The sequence below is a fragment of the Hemitrygon akajei genome, chromosome 25 (genome assembly GCF_048418815.1).
Source record: "Hemitrygon akajei chromosome 25, sHemAka1.3, whole genome shotgun sequence".
NCBI classification, from domain to species: domain Eukaryota; kingdom Metazoa; phylum Chordata; class Chondrichthyes; order Myliobatiformes; family Dasyatidae; genus Hemitrygon; species Hemitrygon akajei.
In genome coordinates this window covers 36,049,016-36,065,013 of record NC_133148.1, presented here as the reverse complement: position 1 = coordinate 36,065,013, position 15,998 = coordinate 36,049,016, and the positions used below count along the sequence as shown (strand labels likewise).

General features: G+C 45.6%; 1 protein-coding gene across 2 annotated transcripts in view; it reads left to right on the top strand.

The window, feature by feature from the left end:
* Positions 1–15,998, top strand: part of LOC140716517 (spectrin beta chain, non-erythrocytic 1-like) — a 205,206-nt gene that overhangs the window by 14,192 nt on the left and 175,016 nt on the right. Inside the window, exons 3-6 of one of the 2 annotated variants that reach the window (XM_073029317.1) lie at positions 8,471–8,622; positions 9,613–9,786; positions 12,332–12,417; positions 14,940–15,020. In XM_073029317.1, coding sequence (XP_072885418.1) covers positions 8,471–8,622; positions 9,613–9,786; positions 12,332–12,417; positions 14,940–15,020 — 493 coding nt within the window. Of the gene's footprint in view, positions 1–8,470; positions 8,623–9,612; positions 9,787–12,325; positions 12,418–14,939; positions 15,021–15,998 lie in introns of both variants that reach the window. The other variant, XM_073029316.1, reaches the window with a different exon arrangement.

Below are 15,998 nucleotides of genomic sequence, written 5' to 3'. Positions count from 1 at the left end.
CCGCACCCGTGCCGGGTTGATGTCAACCCAGTGACTCCCGTACCCTTCGTGCCGGGTTGATGTCGAGCGCGCAACTCGACCTTGTAAAAAAAATACTGCCACCTCCAGTTTAAATACCCACGCGGAATATTGTGGAGGATCAAATACGCAAACCCAGCACAGCCCCCACTTGTCCCATTTAGCCTGTCTCAGTGTGGTGGTCCTTAAGACCCAGCAGACCTCGGGAGCTGGCAGAGGTCGGGACCCACCGCCCGCAGTGTTTCTGTTCCATTGACGGGAAGCGAACGCGATTGAAAATAAAGTGGAAATAATAAAGCGTTTGGAAAGATGTGAAACACCATCGGTCATTGAAAAAGCGTTAGGCTACAGTCGGTCAACGATCGGAACAATTTTAAAGGATAACAGATAAAGTGAGAATAATGGAGCATGTGAAAGGCCCTGCCCCGATGAAAGCTACAATTATTACTAAACAACGCAGTGGTTTAATTATTGGAATACATACGTTTCTTAAGTATTTTATATGCTTAGAAAGGTAAAATATATACTATATACTAAGACAAATGTTTGACGAACTGACGCTAAATAATACCGGATGTACTTGTTCCGACTTACGTACAAATCCGACTTAAAGACGGACTCAGGAACGGAACTCGTACGTAACCTGGGGACTGCCTGTACCATCAACTCTCTATGTAAATATCACTGCCATGCAGTGAGAGTGTCCCTAGGCAAATCTTTTAACCTGCTTGGCAATGTTAGCACTGGGCCGTCCACAACTATGTATACTGTCAGTCCAATGTGTTAATCTCATTCCCTGCTCACGTCTTGAAGCCTTTTACCGAAGTGGCAAGTAACCCTCCTCTGCTGGCACACTTACCCTTTCAGCAGACATTGTTAGTCAGAGAAGGAAGTTAGCTGGTCAGCAGTATGGTGCAGCTTTTTGCTCTGGAGGAAACTTTGAAACAATTTTCTGGTCTTGGGGAATTCCTGCGCAAAAGTGATTATATCTACAGCACATTTTTGCGCAAGAGTTCCCCGAGACCTGAAAATTATGTTAGCGTGATCAGAAGGTTGTGTATATAATAATCAAAAAATAATTGTCAATGCTCTTTTGAGTAGAGAATGAATTTTTAGCCCAACTTTCTTGAAAAAAGAGGCAGTTAAGCTTAGCTTACCTTTCTTGAAATTAATCTCTTCCTTTCCCTTACATAAATTTTAAAAACTCATAAGGCAAACATAATAAATTTCTGTTAACTAACGGGCTTAAGCCAAAATGGGATTAATTTTTCTAAAGGTAGGCTTGGCAGATTTAACTTAAATGAAGGTTGTAATTTGATTTCAATTAATGCTATTTAGAACATGAAAGTTTATTGACAATGTCAAATAGTAAAGTTACTAAAAACCATAAGCTAAGGCAATAGCCTAAGACACAATTTTATAAAATATAAAAAAGAGTGGCATAATAGATAACTAAGTGAGAAAATGGCAAAAAATAATCAAAATTTCACCATACAATTCACTTCTAGCCTTTTGCAATGTTTATAGCTATAGCAAAGCGGCAGACCAGCAGCTGAGTGGCGACCCATAAAAATTCCGTCCTTAGAGTGAAAATTTCCCTCCAGTTCTATAGCACACTGGTACAGTTTGTTCGCTCCCATAAGTCAGTCAGCAGCACGTAAGGAGAAGTTGGAGGAGATAATTTGAGGGAGAAGCTGATATCACAGCCCAAGTTGGGTGAGTTCATTCAATACTTGGAAAACGTACTTCACGCCTCACATCAGCCTACTGCCCTCCCCTCTATGCAATACAGCACCCAGCAATTATCAGCCTACTGTCCTCCTCTCCATGTAATACAGTGCTCACCATCAGCTACCACCCTTTCCCTCCATGCAGTACTGTACTCACTATCAACTACCGTCTTCTCCTCCATGCAATGCAGCGCTCACCAATTATCAGCCTACCGTCCTCCCCTCCGTGCAATACAGTGCTCACCATCAGCTACCAACCTCCCCGTCCATGTAATACAGCGCTCACCAATTATCAACGGCCTCCCTATTCAGGGTCGTAATGAAAGCTTTTGGCACATTGGCCTTCAAAAATCAAACTGTTAAGTTGGGAGTCGGAATGTTATGTTGAAGTTGTATAAGACGTTAGTGAGACCTAATTTGAAATATTGCATACAGTTTTGGTCACCGACCTACAGGAAAGATAAAATAAAGTTGAAAGAGTCCAGAGAAAATTTACAAAGCTGTGGCAAGGTCTGGAGGACCCAAGTTATAAGGTAAAATTGAACAGGTTAGGAGTTAATTCCTTGGAATATAGAAGACTGAGAGGAGATTTGTTAGGGTATACAAAATTATAAGGGGTTGGATAAAGTTAATGCAAGCACTCTTTTACCACTGAGGTTCGGTGGGACTACAACCAGAGGTCACGGTTTAAGGGTGAAAGGTGAAAAGTTTAAGGGGAACGTGAGGGGGAAACTTCTTCATTCAAAGGGTTGTGAGAGTGTGGAGTAAGCTGCCAGCACAACTGGTGCATGCCAGCTTGATTTCAATGTTTAAGTGAAGTTTGGATAGGTTCATGGACAGGAGGGATATGGAGGGCTATACTCCCAGTCAATGGGAGTAGGTGTTGAAATGGTTCATCATGGACTAGATGGGCCGAAGATCCTGTTTCTGTGTTGAACTTGTCTATGACTCTATGACTGTATCATTGTTTGCAAGAGGTGACATGGTGATGCGGTCTCACAGCTTCTGCAAACCAGGTTTAATCCCGACCCCCCCAGTGTTCTCTATGTAGGGCTTGTCGTTCACTCTGTGACCATGTGGGTATACGCCGGTTCCTCCGGTTTCCTCCAGCATTCCAAAGATGATCACTGTGTGTTGTTGTTTGTGTGTAAGTGAGAATCTGGAGGGAATTGATGGGACTGTGACCGGATTTAAATGGGATTAGAGTAGGAGTAGCGTAAGTAAGTGTTTGATGATAAATGCAGAGTTGATGGAGTGAAGGGCCTGTTTCTGTACAATGTACAGTCATAGTAAAGTACAGCGCAGAAGCAGGCCCTTTGGCCCATCTAGTCCATGTTGAATCATTTAAATTCTGTACTTCCATCGATCTAAACCAGGACCATAGCCCTCCATCCCCCTACCATACATGTACCTATGCAAACTTCCCTTAAATGTCAAAATTACACTCATGCACCACTTGCACTAGCAGCTTGTTCCACACCCTGTGGACCCTCTGAGTAAAGAAGTTTACCCCTCATGTTCCCCTTAAACTTCTCACCTTTCACCTTTAATCTATGACCTCCAGTTGCAACCCCAACCTCAGTGGAAAAAGCCTGCTTGCATCTATACCCCTCATAATTTTGTATACCTCTATCAAATCTTCCGAGTGGGCAGATCGAGGGTCGGTGTCATGACAGGAGACCTGTGTGTCCTCGGGGGAGTTGAAATATCTGCGGCTGTGTGCCTGGAGGCCCGAGATCTTTAAGATCTTCAGGCACAGAGCTCGAAAAAGGCGAAGTAATGGACTCTTAACAACGTAAACCAGCGAGTTGTTTGTTATGTCTCCCTGCTCACTGGGAAAACAGAGACACTTCCTTCTTCCTTATTGGGGGAGAGAGAGCGAGTCTATGCTATGTCATATACCCGGTGAAGCGCAACATCTTTGGGGTAACTGCAACTCTGTGTGCTTGCTATTGCTTTGCACGCGCTTGAGTGCTCAGTGGTGGGTGCCAATGCTTTTTTTTGCCGGTGGGGGAGGGGGGGGTTGTTGCTTCCTGCCACTTGCACGCGGGAGGGAGACTTTGGGGTTCTAACATTTAATTGTCATTCATTCTTTCGGGTACTCTGTTTTCGTGGATGGTTGCGAAGAAAAAGCATTTCAGGATGTATATTGTATACATTTCTTTGACATTAAATTGGACCTTTGAACCTTTGAAATCTCCTCTCAATCTTCTACTTTCTTAGGAATAAAATCCAAATTTATTTAACCTGTCCTTATAACTCAGACCCAGCAAAATCCCGTCAACTTTTTTTCTGTGGTATCATGTTGCAAGCATCCTTCATGCACCCCAGAATTTCAGCATATGATGCAACTCTGAAAAAGTATTTCTCAGCTTCTCCAAAGCATGCTACATAAAATATTGTTCTGTAAAACGTACAGTTCATGTAAACACAGGCATTCAGTTTCATTTATTTTCGGTATTCTGGAAAGGACAACGAACCAGTTTTTAAACCAGTTCTTTTTCATGGCATTTTAAAAAATTTGATTTGAAGTCCTCTAGACCAGGAGTTCCCAACCTATTTTATGCCATGGACCCCTACCATTAACCGAGGGGTCTGTGGATCCCAGGTTGAGAACCCCTGTTCTTGATGCAGTTTATTCAATTACACAGGATTTCGTCTCTTCCTATATTTTTTTCGAAAAATGATTTAAATGATCAGAGATGTTGACACCGAGGAACTTGAAATTGCTCATCCTTTCCACTTCTGATCTCCCTATGAGGACTGGCGTGAGTTCCTTCATCTTACTGATTCTGAAGTCCACAGTCAGTTCCTTGGTCATTAGAGGGATATAGAAAGAGTGGAGAGCCAGTCTGTTTCTCCCAGACTAGAAATATTAGAGGATGTGCATTAAAGGCATGCATTTGCAACCATTAAGCAAGGGGGTCCATGGACCCCAGTTGGAAACCCCTGATTTAAGGTGAAGGAGAGGTGGGGTGATGAAGTTCAAAGGAGATACACGGGACTGATTTTCTACATGGAGAGTGATGGGTGCCTGGAATGCACTGCTAGGGATGGTAGAGAAGGCAATAGAGGCGTTTAAGAGACTCTTAGGTAGAGTATACATGAATTTACAGAGAATGGAGGGAGATGGACAATGTCCAGGCAGAAGGGATCAGTATAATTAGGCATCTTTGGTTTAAATAGCTTCTGTACAACACTGAGAGTCAAAGGTCCTGTTGCTCCGCTGTACAGTTCTACATCCCTGTCTGCCACAAGTAATTTCATCCTCTTTCCCCCATTCCCCCCGTTATCCCTGTCTGGTAGTGTTGAAACCCTAGGCTAATGTGCAGCAAGGGCACTTTTGCTTGTACTTGCACACCACAGTTCAGTGGCATTTTTTGACGCATCCTGATTGTTGACCCTTCTCGTTTCAGGGAAGGGACCTGACTCATGGGTAGGGTGTCTTAAATGGGGTGCCTGTTTGCGGTGGCACGTGCTCTATGCTGACTTCATTTTGGGGAATGGGTTAGAGTGCTGGAAAACGGTTAGTTATTGATTAATTTTTGTTGTGCAATATCATGGAGGTCTTATGGTGATGAATCTATTTGTGGACATTTGTGATTGTGAAGAAGGACGTGAAATCCTTTGTTTTGGTTTTTGTGTAATTGTCCAGGCTCCTAGTAACAACTCTCCTGCATTCCAAAGAATAGAGCCCAGGGGTAGGCAACCTTAAGCACAAATGATTTTCTAGCATGCGTTATTCATTATTTGAGGCCATACATAACTAGATGTATTTAAATGGATACTTCTCATATTTCAAGTTTTTAATGGCATTTATCTGGCCTAGCGTCAGCTCATTAATATGCAATCCGGCCCACAGAGGCAAAAAGGTTGCTGACCCCTGGAATAGACTATCCCTTTTCTCTAAGAGTAAGGAGATTCTTACTTAAAGGTTTATTTTGCTGTAAGTGGGGAGAGGTGGTGTGTGAAGGTGAGTGTATTACTTTGCTCTGTTGTTTAGGAGCTGTAGTCCTAAAAGGTCTGGCATTTTCTCTTCTTGTCATTTTTGTTATTTTGCCTTTTTTGCATTGTATAACTTTGCACTTTTTCTAATTTTTTTAACCTCTGGCACACCATAAACACATTTGCACTGAATAAGCGATTGTGCCCTGCCTGAACTTCAAAGTTCACGCCTTTATAAAAGGCACGCGGTCCTCACCAAAACCCATTGGTGTTACAGTCCCAGAAAGCAGTGCATTTTGCTGGAGGATTGTTGCTAGCTGGGTTGGATGCAGAGCAGTTGTCGAAGTTTTGGGCCCCCTGTACTCTTTTCCCATAGATGCTGCCCAGCCTGCTGAGTTCATCCGGCATTTTGTATGTGTTGCTCAGATTTCCAGCATCTGTAGATTTTCTTCTCTTGTTTGTGTTGAGAATTTTTGTGCCGCTTCTTTTGATTTAACCCTTTTAGTTTTCCTTTCCTATCAAACGAAGATAAAAAATGAGCAGACTGTGTCTATTGAGCTTGAAAAGCTCTTCTATTTGGAGTACGGTTTATTTGACGGAACGATAGTGCGCCCACTCTGGAATCCTTCCAAGGGTCTCAAGCAGATCTTATCATTCAGTGATCCAGATGTATACAAGACACTCAGTATAGGCTTGCTAGGTTGCACTGCCAACTCAAAAGCTGGAAGACCCCACCCCCCTCCCCAGCTGCTAGTGGTGTGACGTGACCAGGTTAGGGGCTGTAGTGGGGTGATACAATCAGGAGGATATTGGGACTGAGCCAAAGGAGCCCAGGGAACTGGGACGGTCAGTGGGGCGAGGTCAGTCAGGGCACTGTTTGAGTCAAGGAATGGGAGGGCTGGGTGAAGGTTGGTGTGGGGAGTATTATGGCCGTGCCACTTGACAGCGAGGAAGAATGAGGCTTGAATTTGGGGTCCCAGTTCCACTGCTGCGGAATCAATGTGTATGACCCAGCAGTCACCGGTGATAAGTGCACTCTGCATGTTAGTCACCGATCTCTGAAGGGACATTTCTTGGGGAATGATGTCCTTGTGTGGAAATTGAGTCATAGTGCAGAAACTGGCCCTTTAGACCATCTCATCCATGCTGACCAAGTTGCCCCGCCAGATCTTGTCTCATTTGTGTTTGGCCTGCATCTCTTTAAATCTTTTCTATCCGTGTACCTGTCTCCCACATCAAATGAAGTCACACGCGGGCATTCTCCATTCAGTGAATTCACCCTCAAAACCAGATTGAGTCCTGTGGTGATCAGCAAGTGGTGAAGAACTGTGAGATCTGGACAAGCCCAGGATCCATGGTGCTGGGATTACAAAAAGCAACTGAAGGAGGAGAAGAGTGGTTACTCTTGTCCACGCTGTACTTTAATATGTGGATCTGTGGTCATCTGTTGGTCCAGGTTGACCATGGGTTTTGATGCAGAGCGGTCTGTGGCTAAGGGACCAATGCGAGAGTGGCAGTCTCTTTTGCAAAGGTCGGCTCTATAAGTGATCTCAGCTCCGCTGGATCCTTTTTATGGGCCTGTTTGTCTTCCGCCGTTTTCAGGGCTGGTCCCTCGTTTGACTTGAGGTGTTGTTTCAGTGTGTTTCCCCTGGTGTAGTCAGCTGCAAGTTTAGTAGTTCAATTTAGTATTAGAGAAAGTGTACGGTATACAGCCTGCAATTCGTACTCTTATCAGACATCCACAAAACAGTAACCCCAAAAGAATGAATGACAGAAATGTCAGAACTTCGTGCTTCAATGGTTGTCCCACTTCAATATATTGGGACATTAGGACATGTGGCAATAATTATTAATCTAGTAACAGTGCCATTATCATTATGTGTCATGTCAAATGATGTTTATTTCTCCAGAGCTTTACTATGCTAAAATCTAACTGTGTTTGAAATATATTTAATGAGGAAGTCTCTACTCAAAGTTCAAAGAATATTTGCTATCAAAGTACATATATGTCACCATATACAGCCCTGAGGTTCATTTCCTTGTGAGCATACTCAATAAATCCAATAACCATAATAGAGTTAATGAAAGATCACACCAACAGGGCGGACAACAAACTGTGGAAATACAAACCAAAGGACATAGCAATAATAAATAAATAAGCAATAAATATTAAGGACATGAGAGGAAGAGTCCTTGAAAGTGAGTCCATTGGTTGTGGGAGCAGTTCAATGATGGGGCAAGTGATGTTGAGTGAAGTTACCCCCTTTTGTTCAGGAGCCTGATGATTGAGGGGTAGTAACTGTTTCTGAACCTGATGGTGTGAGTCCTGGGGCTCCTGTACCACCTTTCTGATGGCAGCAGTGAGAAGAATGTATGCCCTGTGTGGTGCAAGTCCCTGAAGATGGATGCTGCTTTCCTGGAACAGCGATTCTTGTAGACGTGCTCAATGGTGGGGAGGGCTTTACCTGTGATAGACTGCACCGTACTGCTTCCGTGGGCAGAGAATTCCACATATCTGGTATTCTCTGGGAAAAGCCGTTTGTTCTTATCTCCATCAAAGTCTATTCCCTGAATCTTTAGGCTATGTCCCCTAATTTTTGTCTCACCAGCCAGCGGGAACAACTAACCTTTTCATAATTGCATGTGTGTCTATGAGATCCTCTCTCATTCTTCTGAACTCTGGCATGCATTGTCCCTGGCGACTCAATCGCTCCTCGTGCTCCAACCGCATAATGTCAGTATTTTAACCACACCCTTTCTTTGTCACCTTCTCGCAGACGAGCGTGACGCCGTCCAGAAGAAAACCTTCACCAAGTGGGTGAACTCCCACCTGGCACGAGTGCTGTGCCAAATCACGGACCTTTACGTCGACCTCCGCGATGGCTGTGCGCTGACCAAATTGCTGGAGGTTCTGTCAGGGGAGCAGCTGGTATGTTGGCATTTCCAGTGCCTTCTGAGAGTCCCAATGTCTTTCTGCAGAGGGATCTGGAGAGCAGGGAGTGCATGTGGGTTGAGGGTGTCATTGCTGATTAACTGGTCTCTGAAAACTCACACTTCTTCCTTGTACGATATGATGCATAAAGACGATGAACGTTTATCACCAACACGTGGGAAGCTGAAGGAACTCAGCTGGTCAGGCAGCATCTATGGGTGGAAATGAACAGTTGGTGTTTTGGGCCGAGACCCTTCACGAAGGAACTCAGCCTTAAACTTTGACTATTTCCCTCCACAGATGCTGCCTGTCTTGCTGTTCCTCCAGCACTTTGTGTGTGTTGCTCTAGATATTCCAGCATCTGCAGCCTCTCTTGTGTTGGATGTCAAGCATCACTTGACACTTGGTCAGTGTGCCTTGAGTGAGTGGTCCTCAGGCCAGGACAGGTTGAGGGGTAAGGGCTGAACCAGTCTTGGTGTGTCACCAATCCAATTGGGTAAAGTTGTCATCGTAGATGGGTGGGGTTGACTGACATACCTATAACATAGAAATCTGCAGCATGTAACAGGCCCTTCGGCCCACAATGTTGTGTTGACCATAACCTACTCTAGAGACTGCCTAGAATTTCCCTAGTGCATAGTCCTCTATTTTTCTAAGCTCCACGTACCTAGCTAAGACTGTATTGTATCCACATCCAGCAATGCTGCTGGCAGTGCATTCCACACACCCACCACTCTGTGTGAAAAACTTATCCCTGACATCCCCTCGGTAACTATTTCCAAGCACCTTAAAGCTGTGCCCTCTCATGTTAGCCATTTCAGCCCTGGGAAAAAGTCCTGGCTATCCACATGATCAATGCCCCTCATCCTCATACACCTCTATCAGGTCACCTCTCAACCCCCGTCACTCCAAGGAGAAAAGACCAAGTACAGTCAACCTATTCTCGTAAGGCATGCCCTCCAATCTATTCCTTTCTCCCTTGTGCAGCCCAAGCCGACCCGGGGCCGGATGCGGATTCACTCCCTGGAGAACGTGGACAAGGCCCTCCAGTTCCTGAAGGAGCAACGGGTCCACCTGGAGAACGTCGGCTCCCATGACATCGTGGATGGGAACCACCGCCTCACACTCGGCCTCATCTGGACCATCATCCTCCGGTTTCAGGTGCGGAGTTCGCAACGGAGCCGCTGCCGACCGTTCTGAGTGGGTCATCTTGGGTGGAATGAAAGGGCCTTTGATACCTTACCCAGTGGGAGCAAGAGGTGAGGGGAAAGGTCTTGAGGACAGCCCACAGATCTGTGCTGAGAAGGGGGTGTTTGAGGGATTTGAAAGGTGCTGGTGGATGTCACTGTGGAAGGGTGCTGGAACTTAGGAAAAGTTTCAAGGTCACAATAAATGTATTGTTAAAGTACGTGCAGCCCTCTCACCGGGGCTGGTGTACCAGTTGACTCGTTAGCTAACTCTGCTAAGAGCCAGGTGACTCAGCAGTGAGAAGGCCACCTTACATAACCACAATGCATCCAGGGTCAGTATGACTTGGGGTTCAACCAAACTGGAAGGTCAGGATGTTCCAGTTAAGGAATGCTGACTGTAGCAAATGCTGTGTAAATCCTACACTTACCCAATTATTGGTTGACAAGAACTGATGGATTGTATGCCAGTATAAATTTACAAAGAAAGTATATTTACCAATTTTCAACTTTATCAAACAATTAATAGGAAAAGAAAGAAAAAGCATTAAAAGGACCCGTTACAGTTAAGCAGTCTAATTGTGCACATAAACGTTGGAGCTCGTTTCTTTTGTAGCTGGGTTTATCATTTTACTCACGGGACTGAATTCCCATCACCAACCGCAGGTAGAACTTTCTCTTCTTCTTCTCACAAGACACTCTTTGCAGTCAGGTCTCCCCTTCAGATAGGATCCCCCCCCAAGCGTCTTCCCTGGTGCTCTTCTCTCTCCACCCTCCTCCAGAAGACCACAAACCAGACTACTGTCCTTCAGAAATCTCATCCCACCCAGCTCTGTAGAATCTTCTCTTGCATCCCACTGGGCAGAAAGTTACAACACGTGCCCAGACAATCCTGATTGGTTTACAGAACATTCCTAAGTTGGGCAACATAGTTCCTTATCTTTAGCTGTAGCCAAAACACTCTTGCTAGCAGTACACACTTTTTACAGAAAACTGCCAAAATAAAATTACCTCCCAGCTTAGCAGTAGAAATCTTACCCAGGGCATTATATTTGTATATGTTACCATATGTTGTATTGAGAATCATTTTCTTGCAGATGTTTACAGAGATGTAAAGAAATGTTATAGAATTTATGAAAAATGATACAAAAACAAAGACTGACAAACAGTTGGGTCCTGGTAGGTTGAGGGAGGGAGGGAGGGTTTGAGTAAAGGTTTGGTGGTTGGAACTACTGGAGTAGGCGTTGGGATTGAAGGGCTAATGATCAAGGAGGGAGTGGGAGAGGAGGCGTGTTTCGCTCTCTTACCCTGGGATAAGGGTTTGAAAGTGACTTCATACCTAACGAGGGCAGTTCTCATTGAAGCTTACCAATTAATGATGGCCTAGATGGAGTGGACGTGTGTGTTATTGCCTGTTATGCCATGGTGTTTAGGGCAGCAATGAAGGTCCTCCATCTCTGGTGGTGTTCAGAGCTTCCTTCACCATGTCAGTAGCTTCCTCTCTGTTTTTACTATGGTCAGTCATGCAAGTCCCGGGCTGAGACACAGGAATACCATCGAGCTCAGGTGTGGGATTCTTCATTGCTCTTTCAATAACAGCATTGTTTTACCAGACAGGGTTGTTAACCCTGAGCTGAACACCCAAACCTGGTGGACCACTCTTGGTCTGACCTCTACCCTTTGACCTGTTTGGCATGGGTGACCTTACCAAGAGCCGGAGCATAAAGCCCTGACTCCAGCCAGCATAGCTCTCCGGATCATTGAGACAGGCATGCCTCCAAACCCTAAGGCGAGGTGACCTTCCCCCTCACCACCTCCTTCCACTGTAAAGTATCAGAGCTCCTTCCATTCTACCTAAGGTGACCCATTCACAGTGGTCCTCTTGGAGGCAAACGGACATGCAGAGGATGTTTCATTTTGTGGGAGAGTCTGGGACCGGAACGCATAGTCTCAGAATAAAAGAACTTCCCTTTAGAAAAGAGATGAGAATGAATTTCATTGGCTGGTGCAATCGGTGGAATTCATTGCTACAGATGGCTGTGGAGACCAAATCATTGGGAATATGTAAAGGGGATACGTACACGACGCTGGAAGAACTCAGCAGGTCAGGCGGCATCTGTGAGAAAAGAGTAGCCAACATTTCGGGCCAAGACTCTTCATCAGGAAGGGTTTCATCAGGAACGTTTCGACCCGAAACGTTGGCTACTCTTTTCTCACAGATGCTGCCTGACCTGCTGAGTTCTTCCAGCGTCGCGTACGTATTCTTTTATCCACAGCATCTGCAGTTGTATTTTTGTGTAAAGGGGATGTTGATCGGTTCTTGATTAGTCAGGGTGTCAAAGGTTAGGGGGAGAAACTGGGGGAATGGGGGGGTAAGAGGAAAAATAAATCAGTCATGACTGAATGACGGAGTAAGCTCGATGGGTTAAAAGATCTTCACTTGCTCCTATTTCTTGCTGAGGTAAAGAAGGAATCCTGGGTTAACTTTGTCGCCTTTTCATCCTCTGGATTAGATACAGGTGATCAAAATTGAAACGGAAGACAATCGTGAGACACGGTCGGCCAAAGATGCTCTGCTGCTGTGGTGTCAGATGAAGACGGCAGGGTGAGCGTGATGGGAGGGTGGGGTTTATCAGACCACTTTACAAGTCTCGAAAGTCTCGGGGAGGTTGGGGACCCCCATTCACTTCTGCCACGATGTATGCCAGGGGTTTCCCTGATCGTTAACTGTACTATGGATGTACTGGTTGGTGCTGTGCCCACCAATGTCTTACCTGTGCACCCCTTGAGGTGGGTGTGTGTGTGGATTGATTGGTGACCACCAGGCAATGCCATTCAGGATTTTGACCTGAATTGGAGGTTGTGTAGCTATGACTGGGCAGTGGGAATTGTCAATTGCCATTATGATTAATTTTGTGGAGTTAACCAATGAATGGTCTGCTTGTACACAGTATGAATGTCCACAGACATTGTTGTTCCTTTTCACACCTTGCCTCGGGCGACATTTTTGCCATTCCTGAGAATTTGACTTTTTTTTATGAGGCTGAGTTGTTAGCTTGATGCTCAAACCAGCACGGGTGAAAAATGTCCAAGGAGCTGGCTGGATTCGAACTCGGGGACCATTTGCCTCAAAATACGGTGCTGATACCACTACACCACCCTCCGCAGAGAATGGGCCGAGCTTAAGTAACAATCAGGGCCTAGAACAGGGTGAGGAATGTGGCTGCTTAATGTAGCATTTGTGTGCACTGTGCAGGTTGCAATGTGCTTGGCCTCCCTATTTCTCCGAACAATTGCTCACTCGGGCACATCTGTGCATCTGATGGCAGAGAGGTAGTTATTCCCACACTCAAGGCTTTAAAGATGGCTTCTTTCCCTCTGCTTTCAGATTTCTGAAAGGTCCCTGAACATAAAGCCACAGGACTATAAGAATTAGGAGCAGAATTAGGCCATTTGGCCCATTGAGTCTGCTCTGCCAATCAATCATGGCTGACCCTTTTCCCCCTCAGCAGCCTTCTCTCATGCCACATCCAATCAAGAACCGATCAATCTTTGCTTTAAATACACCCAAAGACCTGGCTGTGGTAATAAATTCCATGAATTTACCACCTTCTGGCTAAAGAGTGCAGTCGCCATTTTGGGCCGAAACCCTTTGGCAGGACTGGAGAGAAACGCCGAGGAGTAGATTTAAGAAGTGAGGGGAGGGGAGAGAGAAACACCAGGTGACAGGTGAAACCTGAAGGGGGAGGGATTACCGGAAGTTAGAGAAATTGATGTAGATGCCATCAGGTTGGAGGCTACCCAGATGGAATATAAGGTGTTTCTCCTCTAACCTAAGTGTGGCCTCATCACGACAGTGGAGGAGGCCGTGGATAGACATATCAAAATTGGGATGAGAAATGGAATTAAAATGGGTGGCCACTGGGATATCTCACTTTTTCTGGTGCTCGGCAAAGCGGTCTCCCAGTCTACGTCAGGTCTCACCAATGTAGGAGGCCACACTGGGAGCATTGGATACAGTATATGACCCCAACAGACTCACAGGTGAAGTGTCACCTCACCTAGGACTGTTTGGGGCTCTGAATAGTAGCGAGGGAGGCGGTGTAGGGGCCGGTGTAGCATTTGTTCCGCTTGCAAGGAGAAGTCAGTGCTGATAAACCTGATTCTGACCTGGGTCTCTATTGTGGACTGAGAGTGGGAAGGGGGCAGGGAGAGGGGAATCATGGTTGGGAAAGAGGGGCGGGAGCAGGAAGCACTGGAGAGACATTTTGCAATGATCAATAAACCAGTAGTTTGGAATCAAATAACATTGCCTGGTGTCTCAGGGTTGGGTGTGTCTGTACATGCCCCTGATACTCCTCTGCCACCTTTCCCACACCCCTCCCGTGGCACTAAACCCTTGCCATTCCCAACAACCTTTGCTCTCACTAACTTTATGTACTTGCTCTCCACTCCACGTTGACAATTACACTACAGGGCAGAAGTCTTAAGCACCTTAACTTTTGCACAGTGTTGCAGATGCCACTGATAATACAGCTGGTGCTGATTCTGATCTGACAGGCATCCGGCAATCTATCGCAATGCAATGTGTACCAAGGTGCCAGATCCTGTTGCTTACATTGGTACAGATGTACTCCATGTGTTGCCTAGGTTCTTGGTAAGGGATAATAAGCATGTGGACTTTGGCTTGGCAATGGTTAAAGGGAACACCAAGCTTTCTTCCATAAGATTCTCTTTCACAAAGACATCAACTAGTGGTGATTGTCTCTCAGGACAGTATACCCCATCCACCTCCTCACAATAGCTGACCGTGCCCGTTCTCAGATATCCTGACGAAGGAAGTCACAATTACCATGCCTACCGCAATCGGTACCCAATCCCATTGGGCGTCTTATCCCAAGGACCATAAAACAACAGTTTTTCTCTCCCTAAAATAAAAAAAAAATGTAGGGAGTGCAGCATCTGTGGAACGAGAAATTGTAAGCGAGTGAGGTTAGATTGGAGCATGCAGTGGGAAGTTTGAAGTGCAGAATACTTTTCCCATCTCACCCCCATTGCTGATTAAGTTTGTCTTTTTGGCCACCAAGCAAAACCTCGGCCTAAATGTTTCTGATTTCTCATTGGCAGATATCCTGGCGTGAACATCCAGAACTTCACCAGCAGCTGGAGAGACGGACTAGCGTTTAATGCGCTTATCCACAAGCACAGGTATGGGGCACGGGGCACGTGGCTGGTTTGTTGGGGTCTGTACCTTTGGGGTTTGGGGGCTGGGAGCCGGATCCTCAAGCCTCGGAATTTGGGTTTGACATTTTCCGGGTTCTCGGTTCTGGGGCTTGCAGTCGGCTCCCCGAGTCCTAACCGCAGAACCTAGGACACACCAAATCCCAGAGACTGAGCTTTGGACTGATGTTGGTGCTTGGACTGATTCTTGAGCTAAGTCTTGGGTGAGGGTTGAGTCTCTGGGGACTGGTGTTGCGATTGTTGAAATCATAGGAATATTACAATCTGGAAGGAGATCAGATTGTATCTGACCCATCAAAAAAAAGAGCTGCCCATTTGTAATCACAATTTACAGCAGTGGATCCAGAGTCCTGTGGCCTGCAGCTCTGTAAACATCCGAGTGACACAATGTGGAGAGGATTTCTGCCTCTCAAAGCTTAAACCAACATCCTCACCTATCCTCCAATTCTAACATTACTTCAAATCACAAGAGGGCACAGTTTTAAGGTGCTTGGAAGTAGGTACAGAGGAGATGTCAGGGGTAAGGTTTTTACACAGAGAGTGGTGAGTGCGTGGAATGGGTTGCCAGTGACGATGGTGGAGGCGGATATGTTTAAGAGACTCCTGGATAGGTACATGGAGCTTAGAAAAATAGAGGGCTATGGTAATTTCTAAAGTAAGTACATGTTCGACACCGCATTGTGGGCCAAAGTGCCTGTTTGTGATGTAGTTTTTCAATGTTCTATGTTCACAGCCTGATTTTGGAGTGACTGTTAGGGGAAATTTAGCCCCTTAATTGCCCTGCCAGGGTTTGAGGCAGATACCTTTGGAACATTTTAGAAACTCTTAGACAGACACACAGATGATAGAAAAATGGATGGTTAGGTCAGAGGGTAGGTTAATGGGTGGAATGAGTCTCTACCAAAGGAGGCGTAAGTCACTCATTCCTCCGCTAGCCTGCAGGCC